This window comes from Cervus canadensis, chromosome 32, assembly GCF_019320065.1.
Source record: "Cervus canadensis isolate Bull #8, Minnesota chromosome 32, ASM1932006v1, whole genome shotgun sequence".
NCBI lineage: Eukaryota > Metazoa > Chordata > Mammalia > Artiodactyla > Cervidae > Cervus > Cervus canadensis.
The window spans coordinates 18,967,561-18,984,230 of NC_057417.1; the positions used below are offsets into that span (position 1 = coordinate 18,967,561).

Consider the following 16,670-nt stretch of genomic DNA (forward strand, 5'->3'; position numbering starts at 1 on the left):
GCCCAGCCAAAAATAAGTAAATAAAAAAATGTATATGTGTGTGTGTATATATATATGTTTGGTATGCCAGGTCTTAGTTGCAGCACGTGGGTTCTAGTTTCCTAACCAGGGATCAAACCCAGACTTCCTGCATTGGGAACTCGGAACCTTAGCCACTGGACCCCCAGGGAAGTCTCTGGGTAATGACTTCTGAGGAAGACGTGTCCTCTTTTAATGGGACCCTCCCTGCCCCGCCCCCAACACCTGCGTGACTGCAAGCAGGTATCAGAGCCAGGCTTTGGGTTGGATGCTGGATGTCAGCAGTTCACAGATGTCACAGCATGTTTGTATCACTTGGGAGCTTTTAAATAACCCGATGCTAGGAAGGATTGAAGGCAGAAGGAGAAGAGGGAAGCAGAGGATGAGATGGTTAGATAACATCACCAACTCAGTGAACATGAATTTGCGTAAACTCGAGGAGATAGTGAAGGACAGGGAAGCCTGACGTGGTACAGGCCATGGGGATGTAAAGAGTCGGACATGACTTAGCAGCTGAAGAACAACAACAGCTGTCCAGGTCTCTTTCCAGATCAGTTAAATCAGAATCGCTGGGGGTGTGACTGAAGCCTCAGAATTTTGTAATCCCCCCAAAATGATTCTGACATGCAGCCACAGATAAGAACCAGCATTTTTGTATGTGTTTGTGTTACTATTTATTTTTAATTGGAGAATAATTGCTTTACAGTGTGTTGGTTTTTGTCATACAACAGCATGAATCAGCCATAAGTATACTTATGCCCCTTCCCTCTTGAGCCTCTCCCCCACTCCACCCAATCCCACCCCTCTGGGTTGTCACAGAGTGCCGGGCTGAGCTCCCTGTCTTATGCAGCAGCTCCCCACTAGCGATCTATTTTACACATGATAGTGTATTTATGGGGGCTTCCCCAGTGGTTCAGAGGTAAAGAATCTGCCTGCGATGCAAGGGGACATGTGTTTGATCCCTGGGTCAGGAAGATCCCCTGGAAGAGGACATGGCAACCCACTCCAGTATTCTTGCCTGGAGAATCCCATGGACAGAGGAGCCTGGTGGGCTACAGTCCAGTGGGTTGCCAAGAGTTGGACATGAGTGAAGCGACTGATCACACATGCAGTGTATATATGTCAATCCTAATCTCCCAATTCACCCCACCCTCCCCTTTCCCACTGTGTCCACAGATATTGAGAACCAGCGTTTTATACGTATTAAGTTCTCAGCCTGGGTGCTACCCCATGCACTGCATGCCTGCGCTACCCCCGCCAGACAAGCACACATCATAGCAGAAAATGACAGCCAGCATAGAGGAGATCCAGATCAAAGCCCCAGCGGGTGTTGGAGGAGAGAGAGAAGACTTCCTGGAAGAGGCGGCTTTAACAGAGGCATAGGAAGCGTGACAGTCATTTCTGAAAGAATATAGTGTGGATGGCTGGCCTGAAGTCAGTAGCTACTTTTGAAGTAGCTGGTAAAAATATCCTCCACCTCTTCTCTAGCAAGGATTCACGGCTTCTGCCTGTGGAGTTTATGTAGTGTTCCTGGCCTTTGGTCATGAATTGTTAATGATTTCTGAAATCATGGCCATTGTGGTTTACTCAAAAATCATTAGAAAGTAAATTTTTCATACAGTGTTAAAAATTTTTAAAAACAAACAGGAAAACATAGAGGAGGAAGAAATATTTATTCATCAACCCCTTACTGGCCAGGGCCCACATTGATGGCAACAAAAGCACTGTGGGGCTTGAGAGCACGGTGTTGAGGACACGTCCTGCTTTTACACAGAGCCTCGGAGGCCCCCGGCCATCTGTGAACGGAGCCCACAGTGCTCCTCTGCTCACGTGCTTGTCAGGTGACCTTTAGCCTAGTCTCTTGACCCCTCTCACCTCATTTGATAATTCACCGTGGAGACTTGGTATACAGAATCAAGGCAGTGATAAAGTGCCTAGCGCTGTGCATAGTAAATGTTCCGTAAATGTTAGTTCCTACATGATTGTGATCATTCCTTAGCGTGTCTAGAGTTTAGCAGAGAGACAGTCATGGCCTTGGATGGAAAAGACAGCACAGTTGCACTCAGGGCTGAAGGGGTCTTTCCTGCTCCAGCCGGACTGTAGGCTGATTCCAGGCTTCCGGGTTCCTGGCTGTGCGCCCTAGGCAGGCAGCTCTGGGGCCCCCACTGTAAACCACTCTGAGAGCCTTCCGTGATAATAGACTGCCTCCTCGTGCAGCTGATGGGAGATTCTGCAAAATGCCCCTGACAGCACACTCCTCTGCTGAGCTCGCTTTGTAAAGGATTGCAGAAGTCATTTAACTCAACCGCCTAGAAAATGTTAAGCCCTACCATTGCACACACGCATAAGCATGCACATGCACGCATGCGCACACACGAGCACTTCCTGCTCTTAACAAAGCCTTGTGGTACAAGGACAAGAGACGCCTTTCATGTTCGCCAAGCAGAGGAGGAGACTGGGATCTCAGGGGGACCCAGCAAAGGAGGGAGGCGAGGATTCAGGGTGCCTCCCGGGACCAGGCTCTCTGGACAGTCCCTCCGTGTGCCACCGTGAACGCACCTTCACTCCCCTCTGGTCCCTGGACCTGGTGTTGTCTTCATACTCCTCTCTTCCAGCTATTTCTTCTCCCAGCTCAGAGGCCAGAGAGTCTGATCAACCTGTCTAATCAATACTAAGCAGCAGGGACTCCCCTGGTGGCCCGGTGGTTAAGAATCTGCCTGCCAATGCAGCAGACCAGGGTTCAGTCCCTGGTTTGGGAAGATCCCACATGCCACAGGGCAACTGAGCCGCCACATGCCCCAGCTACTGATGCCTCTGTGCCCTAGAGCCCAGGCTTCACAGCAGGAGTAGCCACACCAATCAGAAGCCCATGCACTTCAATTAGGGTCTAGCACCCCAATCGCCGCAGCTAGAGAAAACCATAGCATAGCAATGAAGACCCAGCACAGGCAAAAATAAAATAAGTTAAATTTTAAAAAAACACTAAATACATTGAGGGGTACAGTGCTCTTGACATTAACCCCCCACTTGCCATCCCAAGAGACAATCATTGTAATCAATTTGTGTCCTTCCAGAAATATTCTATCTATCCTCTCTGACCTTACCTCCACCCCCTGCCTTTTAACACAATTATAGCATGTAATACATTGTTCTGGATTTTTCTTTTTACTTAACAACGTGTCTTAGAGAATATCCTGTAGCAGCACATGTATACAAATCTTATTCATTCTTTTTTATGGCTGCCCAGTACTTCACTATGAATGAACAAAATCCAATCCTTTATCTGACATCTTTGGGGCCAAACGTGTTTCTATTTTTTTTTGAATTTAGAAAGTAATATTATCGAAGTATGGCCCTAGGACAGCCCTCTGTAGTCAAATATATTAATATATCTGCAGGAAAATACTACTAAGTGGGATAAAGACTTTAAATTTCATGTCAGTTCAGATCTGGTTTTGCTACTAAAAAATGACACATAGAGAATTGTGAACTTGTCCATAAATATATGACTTGTTGTTGTTTAGGCTCTAAGCTGTGTCTGAGTCTTTTACAACCCGATGGACTATAGCCCGCCAAAGCTCCCCTGTCCACGGGATTCTCCAGACAAGAATACTAGAGTGGGCTGCCATTTCCTCCTCCAGGGGATTTTCCTGACCAGGGATTGAACCTGCATTTCCTGCAGCTCCTGCATTGCAGGCGGATTCTTTACCACTTGAGACGCCAGTGTGTGTGTGTTAGTTGCTCAGTCGTGTCCGAGTCTTTGCGACCCCATGGACTGTAGCCCACCAAGCGCCTCTGTCCGTGGGATTCTCCAGACAAGAATACTGGAGTGGGTTGCCGTTTCTTTCTCCAGGGGATCTTCCTGACCCAGGGACTGAGCCGGTGTCTTATATCTCCTGTGTTGCAGGAGGATTCTTTACCACTGAACCTCCAGGAAAGCCTAAATATGTAACTAGTTCCCAGTTAATGCCCTGGAGAAGGAAATGGCAATCCACTTCAGTATTCTTGCCTGGAGAATTCTATGGACAAAGGAGCCTGGTGGACTACAGTCTATGGGGTTGCAAAGAGTTGGACATGACTGACCAACTGACTAACACTTCCCAGTTAATGACTAATCTAGGCTATCAGGAGTCTTCTGCTACTATAAAAGTACTGGTAAGAATATTCTAGAGCCGGCATCTCTGTGCAGTTGTGTAGGAATAGCCAAAGGTTATAAGTAGAATTAATGGATCAAAGAGGATGTGCTTTTTTAAAAATCAGTGTTCTGAATTTGTCTTGTAATGGTGCATGAGCTGGGCAGAGTTTTTTGTTCAGCACACCTTGTGGAATTCTGGCCAGATTCAAGTGTGGCTGCCCTTGGCTGAGGAATCCATACGCAGTGGCCTCAGCTGTGGTTCCCTGGTCTGCTCTTCTTAGTGGGGAATGGGAGCAGGGTACTGTCCTCAGAACATGGGGGCATGTCCAGCACCTCAATTTCTGAATGCCAGATCTCCTGGGTCCTCAGCCCCAAGCACCTGTCATGGCCAATTGCAGGAGGCCAGTGGGACCGGTGACTCTTCTTATAAGTTTTAGATCCCCACCAGCCTGCAAATAGCAGACCCTCCGCTTTGCTCATTTCAGTTCTCTGTGTTCTTGCAGCTTCGGTCTTCTGCGGGGATCAAGAGCTGCCTCTTGCATAGTTACAGATCTCCACTGCTTTGTTGAAAATGTTAAATAATTTTTTAAAAGGAAGGGAGAGAAAAAAAGATAGTGGAAGCTAATGGTGCTGCATTACAAGAGCCTGTCCAGTGCGACAGCTGACATTCCAAATCTACACTTTTCCCGAATGAAGCCTTTTAGTTCACATTTCCGGGCAAAGAAGAGTGAAATTCATTTTGTATCCAACTGCCAGTTGCATTCCCTGTGGTGAAGTTAGTCTTTCTGCTTCTTGTGGTCTTGGTCTCTGTAGCTTTGAGAACTTGGACAATGCGAGCTCCGGTGACATGAACAGCTTCTGATTTCTGTAGGGGCAAGTCAGTCACGTGTTCGGTTTAGAAGCAGCATAGCCAAATAGTTGAGCCTGTGAACCCTGGACCCAAACAGCCCGGATTCCTAGGCTCCTGTCGTCACTCAGGCAAGATACATATTCTGTCTGTGGCTTGACTTAGTCCTTCTAAAGAGTAGGAATATGGGCTTTGCCTGCCAGTGCGGGAGACACGGGTTCAATCCCCGATCCTGGAGGATCCCACGTGCCTCGGAGCAACTGAGTCCATGTACCACAACTACTGAACCTGTGCTCTAGAGTCCGGGAACCACAACTACTGAGCTCACGTGTCGCAACTACTGAAGCCTTTGCCCCCAGAGCCCTAGCTCAGCAACAAGAGAAACCACTGCAATGAGAAGACTATGCACCACGATTAGAGGCTTCCCTTGTGACTCAGCTGGTAAAGAATCTGCCTGCAATGCAGGAGACCTGGGTTCGATCCCTGGGTCGGGAAGATCCCCTGGAGAAGGGAAAGGCTACCCACTCCAGTATTCTGTATAGTCCATAGGGTCACAAAGAGCTGGACACAACTTGTGCTTTCCCGCTCTCCACAAATAGAAAAATGCCTGTGCAGCAACGAAGACCAAGTACAGCCAAAAATAAGTAAATAAAATAATTTTTCTTTTTTTTTTTTTTTTTAAAAAGAGTAGGGATAGTATAGAACCTACAGTCTAGGGGTGAGGTAAGGATCCAGTGAGCTAATGCATGTAAAGTGCTTAGAATGGTGCCTGGTACTTACTAGGAGCTGGATACGTGTTAAGTATTATAATTTAGGACTGGTATTGTAATTAGTATCATATTGAGGGCAAAATGGCCTGTTTAAAAAGCTAATCCATTCCGAGTCAGAGGTGGATGAGAATTCTTGCTAAGAAAAAGCAGGGCACAGATGGGTCATTGTTCCTCACTGCTTCAGTGCGATGGAACAGCACATCATCCCTCCTGTGAGAATTACCTTGCCCTTGAAATCACCAGCCTACTCCCAGGCCCCTGGCATTGGGCTGGGAGCTACAGGAAACGTGTACACAGCTGCCGAGCCCGTAACCCAAGCTGAACAAACAGCAAGGCCAAGACTTGAGCTTCAAGAAGCAAAGAGAATCAATTTCTGATAAAGTGCCAGGAAGGAGATTGACACGTCTAAAACCTTCCTGGTATCAGCTGAGCTTCTAACACAAGATTAAACTTGAAGAAAAAAACCCATCAGAAAGCTGCAATTTGTGACCAGAAGGAGATAATGTTGACAGCTTCTTCCCAAATCAGGTTTGGATAAGCAGTGTGCCCTTCACCAGAGCATCCGAATTTTCTATATCCTCAAATCCTAGGCATTAAATTGCCCTGAGTCTCCCTTTACCTTTCCACCCTCCCCTCCGCAATCACTTTATAGAATGCAGAATATGATGAGAAAAGAAAATGATAGTATCCAAGTGAAAGAGGTTCCTGCAAATTACTGATGAAAGGTGTGTGTCATGGTGAATAGGAGCCCACAGAACTGTTGCCCAGTCTGGAAACACCTCTGGAGGAGCAGGGCCAGGACTGTAACAGTGCCAGGCCCCCAGGGCTCCAGTCCCAAGTTACCGTGGCTGACCATAGGCACACCCTTGCTCCCTGCTCTGGGCCTCCGTTTCCCCTGCAACCACCCCAGGTCTGATAAAAGCCGACATCAACTTCATCAGGGCCCACAAGCCGTGTCTCTGAGCCTCTGTTCAAGTGATAGAAGCCCTCCTCAACCCAGCTTCAGGGCTTCCCTGGTGGTCCGGTGGTCTGGTGGCCATGCAGGGGACACCAGTTCGATCCCTGGTCGGGGAAGATCCCATATGCTGCGGAGCAACTAAGCCTGTGAGCCACAGCTAGTGAGCTGGAGTCGGCAACTACTGAAACCTGTGTGCCTAGGGCCTGTGCCCCCCCGCAGTGAGAAGTCTTCCTTTCTCAATCCAGATGCTATGAGTTAACTTTCCCCTTTTATAGGTTTACCTAAACAAATATAACACACTCTAACATCTGTTAGGCACCTTCCTTAACCCTTCTCAGTTTCCTGAGCTGTAAAATCGGCGGCGTTTTTCCTTCCTCTGCAGATGTCCAAGGGCTCTGATGATGAGGAAGATAGACATGGGATGCCCAGCCCCACTCAGAGGATGCCCCTGCCTCTCACACTGGGCACTTTCTCTCTCCTCCATGGATCCTGCTGCCGGTTCAGAACTAGATAGGGTCCCAGTCTCCTGGGACCACAGGGCTGGGCGGGTGAATTAGAAGCTGGGGCAGTGACTGCCAGATAAATGAAAGCTTTGGTTCCTTGCCTGATGAGCCGAGATAGTCTGACACTGACCTTCCCCAGCTAAGCATTGTTAATGATGGCTACATTCCCATTTGTTGTTGTCTTAGTCACCAAGTCATATCCAGCGCTTTTGCAGCCCCTTGGACTGTAGCCCACCAGGCTCCTCTGTGCATGGGATTTTCCAGGCAAGAATACTGAAATAGGTTGCCAATTTCCTACTCCAGGGGACCTTCCTGACCCAGGGGTTGAACCCAAGTCTCTTGCATTGGCAGGTGGATTCTTTTGCCACTGAGCCACCTGGAAAGTCCTGCATTCCCTTTGGAGGCTGCTGAAGAGATTTTATGCCGCTCCTCACCCTCTGCTGTGTGTAGGAAAGTCCAAGAAAGTTCTCAGCTTCTTTTCCCAGGATGACTACTTTGATGGCCTTTTGCTTTTTCAATATAGAAGCCTAAACTCTTGAAAAAATCTCTTTGAACTGCCCATGCTCTGTTGATGCCCTGGGAGATGGCTTGGCACATGAGAAATGGAACAGCAAGAGTGATCAAGGGCAGGGAAGCTGTCCAGGTCTGACTGCTTTGGTTTGCATCCTGGTTCTAACTCTTAATTTGCTGTGTGGTCTATGAAAGTGAAAGTGTAAGTCACTCAGTTGTGTCCGATTATACAGTCTATGGAATTCTCCAAGCCAGAATACTGGAGTGGGTAGCCTTTCCCTTCTCCAGGTTAATCTTCCCAACCCAGGGGTCAAACCCAGGTCTCCTACGTTGCAGGCGGATTCTTTACCAACTGAGCTTTCTTGGCACTTTACATAACCTCTTTGTGCCTCAGTTTCCATCTGCTGAATGCAGCTGAAAGCATAGTGCCATCTCCTGGGGCTGTTGAGAGAATTAAATAATACATATGAAGTACTTAGAACTATACCTGTAAGTCTTGTTTAAAAGTATGTTATTGTTCTTTGTCCAGTCCCACTGCTGGGTCCCGTTCCAGAATGTTCCATCAGCTGGGGTAGCTGGGGGAGGCAGTGTCAGTGTAGTTCATATCTGCAGGCATTGACCTCAGTGGGGCTGGCATTAGACACTTTTAATGTCTTTTTGGTTCCAGAACTAATGCATGCTGATTGTAGAAAAACAGAAGAGGCTTAATGCTACAAAAATTAGTCCTTATACTACCACCTATAAAGCCACTATTTTTATTTTTTATTCCCTTCTCAGTTCACTTCAGTTCAGTCACTCAGTAGTGTCCGACTCTTTGTGATCCATGGACTGCAGCCTGCCAGGCTTTCCTGTCCATCACCAACTCCTGGAGCTTACTCAAACTCATGTCCATTGAGTTGGTAATGCCATCCAACCACCTCATCCTCTGTCATCCACTTCTTTTCCTGCTTTCCGTCTTTCCCAGCATCAGAGTCTTTTCCAATGAGTCAGTTCTTCACATCAGGTGGCCAAAGTGTGGGAGTTTCAGCTTTAGCATCAGTCCTTCCAATGAATCTTCAGGACTGATTTCCTTTAGGATGGACTGGTTGGATCTCCTTGCAGTCCAAGGGACTCTCGAAAGTCTTCTCCAACACCACACTTCAAAAGCATCAGTTCTTCGGCACTCAGCTTTCTTTATAGTCCAACTCTCACATCCATACATGACTACTGGAAAAACCATAGCTTTGATTAGATGGACCTTTGTTGGCAAAGTAATGTCTCTGCTTTCTAATATGCTGTCTAGGTTGGTCATAGCTTTTCTTCCAAGGAACAAGCGTCTTTTAATTTCATGGCTGAAGTCACTATCTGCAGTGATTTTGGAGCCCAAGAAAATAAAGTCTCTCACCGTTTCCATTGTTGCCCCACTTGCCATGAAGTGATGGGACTGGATGCCATGATCTTCGTTTTCCGAATGTTGAGTTTTAAGCCAGGGTTTTCACTCTCCTCTTTCACTTTCATCAAGAGGCTCTTTAGTTCTTCTTCACTTTCTGCCATAAGGGTGGTGTCATCTGCATATCTGAGGTTATTGATATTTCTCCCGGCAATCTTAATTCCAGCTTGTGCTTCATCCAGCCCAGCATTTCTCATGTTGTACCCTGCATATAAGTTCAATAAGCAGGGTGACAACATAGAGCCTTGACATACTCCTTTCCCGATTTGGAACCAGTCTGTTGTTCCATGTCCAGTTCTAGCTGTTGCTTCTTGACCTGCATATGGATTTCTCAGGAGGCAGGTTGGGTAGTCTGGTATTCCCATCTCTTTAAGAATTCTCCACAGTTTGTTGTGATCCACATAGTCAAAGGCTTTGGCATAGTCAACGCAGAAGTAGATGTTTTTCTGGAACTCTCTTGCTTTTTCTATGATCCAACCAATGATCTCTGGTTCCTCTGCCTTTTCTAAATCCAGCTTGAACATCTGAAAGTTCACGGTTCACGTACTGTTGAAGCCTGGCTTGGAGAATTTTGAGCATTACTTTGCTAGAGTGTGAGATGAGTACAACTGTGAGGTAGTTTGAGCATTCTTTGGCATTGCCTTTCTTTGGGATTGGAATGAAAACTGACCTTTTCCAGTCCTGTGGCCACTGCTGAGTTTTCTGGATTTGCTGGCATATTGAGTGCAGCACTTTCATAGCATCATCTTTTAGGATTTGCAATACCTCAACTGGAATTCCATCACCTCCACTAGCTTTGTTCGTAGTGATGCTTCCTAAGGCCCATTTGACTTTGCATTCCAGGCTGTCTGGCTGTAGGTGAGTGATCACACCATCGTGGTTATCTGGGTCATGAAGATCTTTTTTGTATAGTTCTTCGGTGTATTCTTGCCACCTATTCTTAATATGCATCTATATATATTTCAGGCTTAGGATCATACTAAGGGACAATTATAAATGCGTACCTTCCATTTCTTTTTTAGTTCTCTTTTTCTTTATTGAGGTATAACTTGCATACAATAGAGGGGACAATCTTTGGTGTACAGTTTTATGAATTTTATGAGTGCTCCTGTGTTATCACTACCCACGTCAAAGCATGGACCATTCCTAGCAATGCAGGAGGCATCTTCATGCCCCCTCCCAGGTACTGCAGCTCTCCAGGGGGGTGGCCACTGTCTAGGCTCTAACGGTATAGATTAGTTTTGCCTGTATTTGAACTTCACATAAATGGATTCACAGAGTAAGCACAATTTTTTTGTCTTTGTTTTGTTTTTGTTAAACATATCTGTGACATTCATCCATGTTTTTATTTTATTTACTTATTTTGGGGTGCAGTGGGTCTTTGTTGCTGCACACGGGCTTTCTGTAGTTGCGGTGAGCAGGGGTTACTCTCTAGTTGCGGTGCATGGGCTTCTCACGGCAGGGGCGTCTCTCGTCGGGGTGCACGGGCTCTAGAGCTCTCGGCTCCAGTAGTTGTGACACACAGGCTCAGTTGTGGCATGGGGCTCGGCTGCCCCACAGCTGAAGAGTCTTCCCTCACCAGGGATCAAACCCATGTCCCCTGCACTGGCAGGCGGATTCTTATCCACTGGACCACAAGGAAGTCTTCATCTGTGTTTTTAAATGTGTTAATTGTTCGCTCTTTACCACTGTGGTATTGAACCTTCAGTTATCCTTTCATTAGAATGATTAAATTGTGAATTTTAAAAATAATTTACCTGTCATTTAAAAAATTTCAAGTTTGTTCATTAAATTGAAAAATGCTCTTCAAACATACCCAAACCTAATTGGCAGAATGTTCATTTTTATGGACTTTTTTCTGTTTATTACAGTTCTAGTCTTTGTTTCAATTGGGAGTGCATTTGGCTGCAAAGAACAGGAAACCCAACTAACAATGGCCTAAATCAGGGATCAGCAAACATTTTCTGTCACAACGACTCAACTCTGTCATTGTAGTGTGGAAACAGCCATATCAGTATGTTAATTAGTGAGTGGGGCTGTGTTTCAGTAAAATTTTATTGACCAAAAAAATAGGTAATAGGACAGATTTGGCCTAGGGGATATAATTTTTTGACCCTTGGGTTAACAATAGGGATTTATTTGGCTCATGTGGCAAGAAATCTAGAAATAACCTTATAAAAAAAGCCTAATGATTTCTACTCCTACTAAAAATATTTGAGAATTCCACACTCTCTAAAACATTGCTAATAGTGGATATTAACAGCCTATCCTGTTTTTGCCAGTACTTTTTTGTCCTTATTCCTGTGTTTGGGGAAACACCTTTGCCTAATCTTCCAGCTCAGTAATTTTCTCTATATCTGTATCTATTCTGTTCTCCATTATCTTTAAAAAAAAAACCTTATTGATTTATTGGTTTTGTTTTTATTTTATTTTTTTGTTGCACTGAATCTTCATTGCTGTGCACGGGCTTTGTCTAGTTGCGGCGAGCAGGGGCCACTCTTCGTTATGGTGCACAGGCTTCTCATTGCAGTGGCTTCTCTTATCGTGGAGCACAGGCTCTAGGCACGCAGGCTTCAGTAGCTATGGCACATGGGTTTAGTTGCTTTGCAGTATGTGGAATCTTCTCAGACCAGGGATTGAACCCATGTCCCCTGCACTGGCAGGTGGACTCTTATCCACTGTATCATCAAGGAAGTCCTCTTCGTTGTCTTTTGATTTTTCTTTAGTTTTGATGATTAAATGTTTTATTCATGATTTCTTATTCTCTTCCATAGTAGGTTGTTCAAGGAGTCAGTGCCTTCTCTGATTCTTCTGATAATATTAAAAATGTTTGTAATGCCTCTGCTTGCATTGTTATCTCTGTTTCTTTCATTGTTAGTTTGTTTGTTGAGTTGGCCCCTCTCTTTCATGGTGTGAATTTTCTTGAAATGTTTGGTAGTTTGTGAATATGTGCTCTTCTATGTAATGTGATTTCCTGTTTTGTTCTCTGTGAATGCTTTTTCTTTTTACAAGAGTTTGCTACCAGTGATTATGGGCAGAGGGGTGGAAATTGCCACAAAAAATGTGATGCTTGTCTTCTGAGTTTGTCTTCTGAGCACAGAATTCTTCCTTTTTCTTCCGGATATATCCTGCTATTCTGTCCCAGAGACCCATGGTCACAGCTCCTACAATCTGGATGGATTGAAGAGCCACTTCTTGGCATCCTCATAGGCATTCTCAACCCATCTCTTTCACCTTTGACCTCAGGTTCCCTCCTCTCCCTGGAGAATGTGTTGCCTCTAGGCTTGAAGCAGCCCAAGACCCCCTTCCCATATCACAGTCCTCCTTCCGAGCTTTCCATTTGGCCTGCACTTCTTTTCATTCATCTGGTTCTGTCTGCCAGCGTTTCTCAAGAATTTCTCAACATTTTAAATCCAGCAGTATCACCCCTCCTTATCTTCCTGTGCGCTTACGAATTTTATTTTGTTTTTTAAAAATGTTTATTTGGTCCAAAATGTGAGCTGCTTAGTCGTGTCCGCCTCTTTGTGACCCCAGGGACTGTAGCCCTCAAGGCTCCTCTGTCCGTAGGGTTCTCCAGGCAAGAGTATTGGAGTGGATTGCCATTTCCTTCTCCAGGGGATCTTCCCGACCCAGCGATGGATCCCGGGTCTCCTGCATTTCAGGTAGATTCTTTACTGTCTGAGCTACCAGGGGAGGTTGCATCAGATCCTAGTTGCAGCAGGTGGGATCTTTTACTGAGGTGCGCGGGCTTCTCTCTAGTTGTGGTGCCCAGTCTCCAGAGCCTAGGGGCTCAGTAGTTGGAGCACATGGGCTTAGTTGCTCCATGGCTTGTGGCATCTTAGTTCCCAGACCAGGGATCAAACGAACCGAGTCCCATGTATTGGAAGGCAGATTCTTAACCGCTGGATCACCAGGGAAGTTCCTTATGAATTTGAAATGGTATCATTTCTATGGACTTGGGTAGGAGAGGCTGCTGCGTGTACTTGCTCTTGGTCTTCCCAACCTGGTTCAGTCTCAAGGTGACTTCTTATTAAGAGTTTTCACTTTCCTGGTCACCTTCATCTGGACAAGTTCATTTTTCTCTAAAAATACATTGTCAGAACCAAACTGAGTATTTTGACTATTAAATAACCCGCTCCAGTATTCTTACCTGGAGAATCCCATGGACAGAGGAGCCTGGTTGGCTATAGTTTGTGGGGTTGCAAAGAGTCAGACATGGATGAACGATTATGAACAGATCAGTGTAGACCATGGAGATGGAGTGTACTTTCTAGTAAGAACTGGGTTCCCATACTAACTCTGCTCTCTATTACATTGGTCAAGTCCCTTCACTCACCTAAGCCTCAGTTTTCTCACCTGTCAAATGGGAATAACACCCCCTCATAGGTTAATGAAAGTGTCAATCGCAATAATGTGTCAAGTGTTTAACGTGGGACCTGGCAGACAGTAGGTGTCGAAAGGTTAGTTCCCTTCTTCCCTCTGATCCTGACAAAATTTCTAACACATATCGTGTGTGCTGTGGTTGTGGCATGCTTTTGGCAGCCACATCACCCTGTTAGCTCATACTGAACACATTAACTAAAAACCCTGCCTTTGTGTTGTGAACTTTTCTTAAGCAGACTTTTCCAGTACCTCTCCTTGTATAGGACCTTTACCCTGGCCATGATGCGTTTTATCAAGCTGTTCTTGATCCATCTCTAGCCTGTAGAAACTGACCTGAACGTAGATTCTGTCATCCAGTTTATTCCATGTGCCACCCATCTGAATGTCATGTGCAGACTGAATAAACAGCCTTCAACAGCCAGATCTGGCCATTGATAAAATTATGGCCTGGGATAGGACCAAGGACAGAGCTCCATGGCATGCCACCCTTCAGGGGAGAGTAATTTAAGTGACTGAGTGGGATGATTAATCTGTCTAGTTCCTGTAATAGTCTGTCCTTGTGACTTGATTATAATAATAATATTAGCAACCATGTATTGGGTGTTATTTACAGGCCAGGCACTGAGGTAAGCATTTTTCATATATTAGTTTTATTTTTCTTATAACAAGTCTATAAGGTAAGCATTTGTCTTACTTAGGACTTGGTTTTAAAAAATAAACTCCAACTAGCTTTTGCAGAACAAGGACGATATTACTTCATTGTTGTTGTTGTTTAGCCACTAAGTCATGTCCTACTCTTTTTCAACCCCATGGACTGTAGTCCACCAGGCTTCTCTGTCCATGGAATTTTCCAACAAGAATTCTGGAGTGGGTTGTCATTTCCTTCTCCAGGGGATGTTCCTGACCAAGAAATCAAACCCACGTCTCCTGCATTGAAAGTACATTCTTTACCACCGAGCCACCAGGGAAGCCCATATTGCTTCATTACAAGGCTCTAAAGGGGAGGTGCTCCCCAGAAGCCAAGGGCAGTGATGTTCCTGGGTGGCATGATGACAAAAACGGAGTCAAGAATGGTGAATCAGTGCCTGGGGCCCTCTGGGTTCCAGAAAGTCCTCTCTGACTCTTATCTTGACATCTGTCAGTATCTTTCCTTTTTTAATTTTTTAATATATATTTATTTGGCTTAGTTGCCAAAGTTACCAAGCCTTAGTTGCAGCATGTGGGATCTAGTTCCCTGACCGGGGATGGAACTCAAGCCCCTACATTGGGAACCTGGAGTCTTAGCCACTGAACCACCAGGGAAGTCTCTGTGTCCTTCTTCTCGGCTGGTACAAACCAGCTTTCTGTTTCCTGGTTCACCTAGTAGACAGGTAGTCCCACTAGCAACTCTGAGTTCATATTCCCCTTTTGAGAAAGCAGTCAGATCTTCCCTGAGGCTGTTCATCCCAATTCCCCAGGAGTACTGGCCCCACATGGGGCCTTCCCTGTAGCTCAGACAGTAAAGAATCTGCCTGCAATGAGGAGACCCAGGTTCGATCCCTGGGTTAGGAAGATCCTCTGGAGAAAGGACTGGAAACCCGCTCCAGTATTCTTGCATGGAAAATCCCATGGACAGAGGAGCCTGGTTGGCTACAGTCTGTGGGGTCGCAAAGAGTCAGGCATGGCTGAACGACTAACACTACTACTGGCCCTGCCTGGATCAGATACCTGCTCCCAGACAGCACTGGGGTCAACACTGTCTGGACGTGACCTCCAGGACTCTCGGGCTATGACCTGGTGGCCATGGGGCCAGTGATATCCAGAGTCCTGCCCCGTGTCACTTGTACATTTTACAAGTGAAAGGGAGACCCAGAGTCATGTGGCAAGTAAGTAGAAGAACCAAGACTTAATCCTGGCTTGTCTGATGCCAAAGCTGGTGGTGTTGATGCTCTCTTCCTTATATCAGGCCATGTGGTCCCAGAGTGGCCCCTATGGTGGTATTGGTTAGGACTGGCCCGTGTCCCAGCCTGCAGAGCTTGAGCACCCACCTTTTGCCTCTCCGTAGTTGTCCCAGATCAGGACTCTGAGGTTCTTGGTTAGTTGGTTTGCTTGTTTTTTTGTGTGGTTTTTTTTGGTGATTTGGCAGACGCTTCAGCTCTAGTCATCTCAGAACTCAGAACTTTGATGAGGAACCTGATGCTTCAGAGGTTAAGCACAGACTTTCAGTTCAGTTCACTTCAGTCGTTCAGTCATGTCTGACTCTTTGCGACCTCATGAACCGCAGCACACCAGGCCTCCCTGTCCATCACCAACTCCCAGAGTCCACCCAAATCCATGTCCGTTGAGTCGCTGATGCCATCCAACCATCTCATCCTCTGTCGTCCCCTTCTCCTCCTGCCCTCAATCTTCCCAGCATCAGGGTCTTTTCCAATGAGTCAGCTCTTTGCATCAGGTGGCCAAAGTATTGGAGTTTCAGCTTGAGCATCAGTCCTTCCAATGAACACCCAGGACTGCTCTCCTTTAGGATGGACTGGTTGGATCTCCTTGCAGTCCAAGGGACTCTCGAGAGTCTTCTCCAACACCACAGTGCAAAATCATCAATTCTTCTGCACTCAGCTTTCTTTATAGTCCAACTCTCACATCCATACATGACCACTGGAAAAACCATAGCCCTGACTAGACGGACCTTTGTTGGCAACGTAATGTCTCTGCTTTTTAATATGCTCTCTAGGTTGGTCATAACTTTCCTTCCAGGGAGTAAGCATCTTTTAATTTCATGGCTGCAATCACCATGGAGTCCAGTAAAACTGGGTTCAGATTCCAATTCTGCCACTTTTTCACTGCTGACTCTCTGCCTCAGTTTCCATAACTATTAATATAAAATGGAGGTGATGCTACCTACTTTATCTGTTGGTGTGATGATTCAATGAGATAATACGGGTAAACCACACGTGGCCAGTATAGACTAATCAGTTCTATTGATGTTACCAGTTAATTATCTCAGAAACAATGGGAAAAGCACAGGAATCCAGAGGAGAAAGCCTTTTTTTAGAGAAGATTTTTTGTTGTGGTGGTGGACCATTTTGTAAAGTCTTTATTGAATTTGTTACAATATTATTTCTGCTGTATGTTTTGGTC

General features: G+C 45.8%; 1 protein-coding gene across 7 annotated transcripts in view; it reads left to right on the plus strand.

Moving 5' to 3' along the window:
* LOC122433296 (katanin interacting protein) overlaps positions 1-16,670 on the plus strand; it is a 228,546-nt gene that overhangs the window by 24,627 nt on the left and 187,249 nt on the right. The window contains exon 1 of one of the 7 annotated variants that reach the window (XM_043456083.1): positions 12,786-12,832. The exons of the other annotated variants lie outside the window; for them this stretch is intronic. Within the exon in view, the coding sequence (XP_043312018.1) occupies positions 12,806-12,832 (27 nt within the window). The 5' untranslated portion in view covers positions 12,786-12,805. Of the gene's footprint in view, positions 1-12,785; positions 12,833-16,670 lie in introns of those variants that run through there. 7 annotated transcript variants of the gene reach the window in all.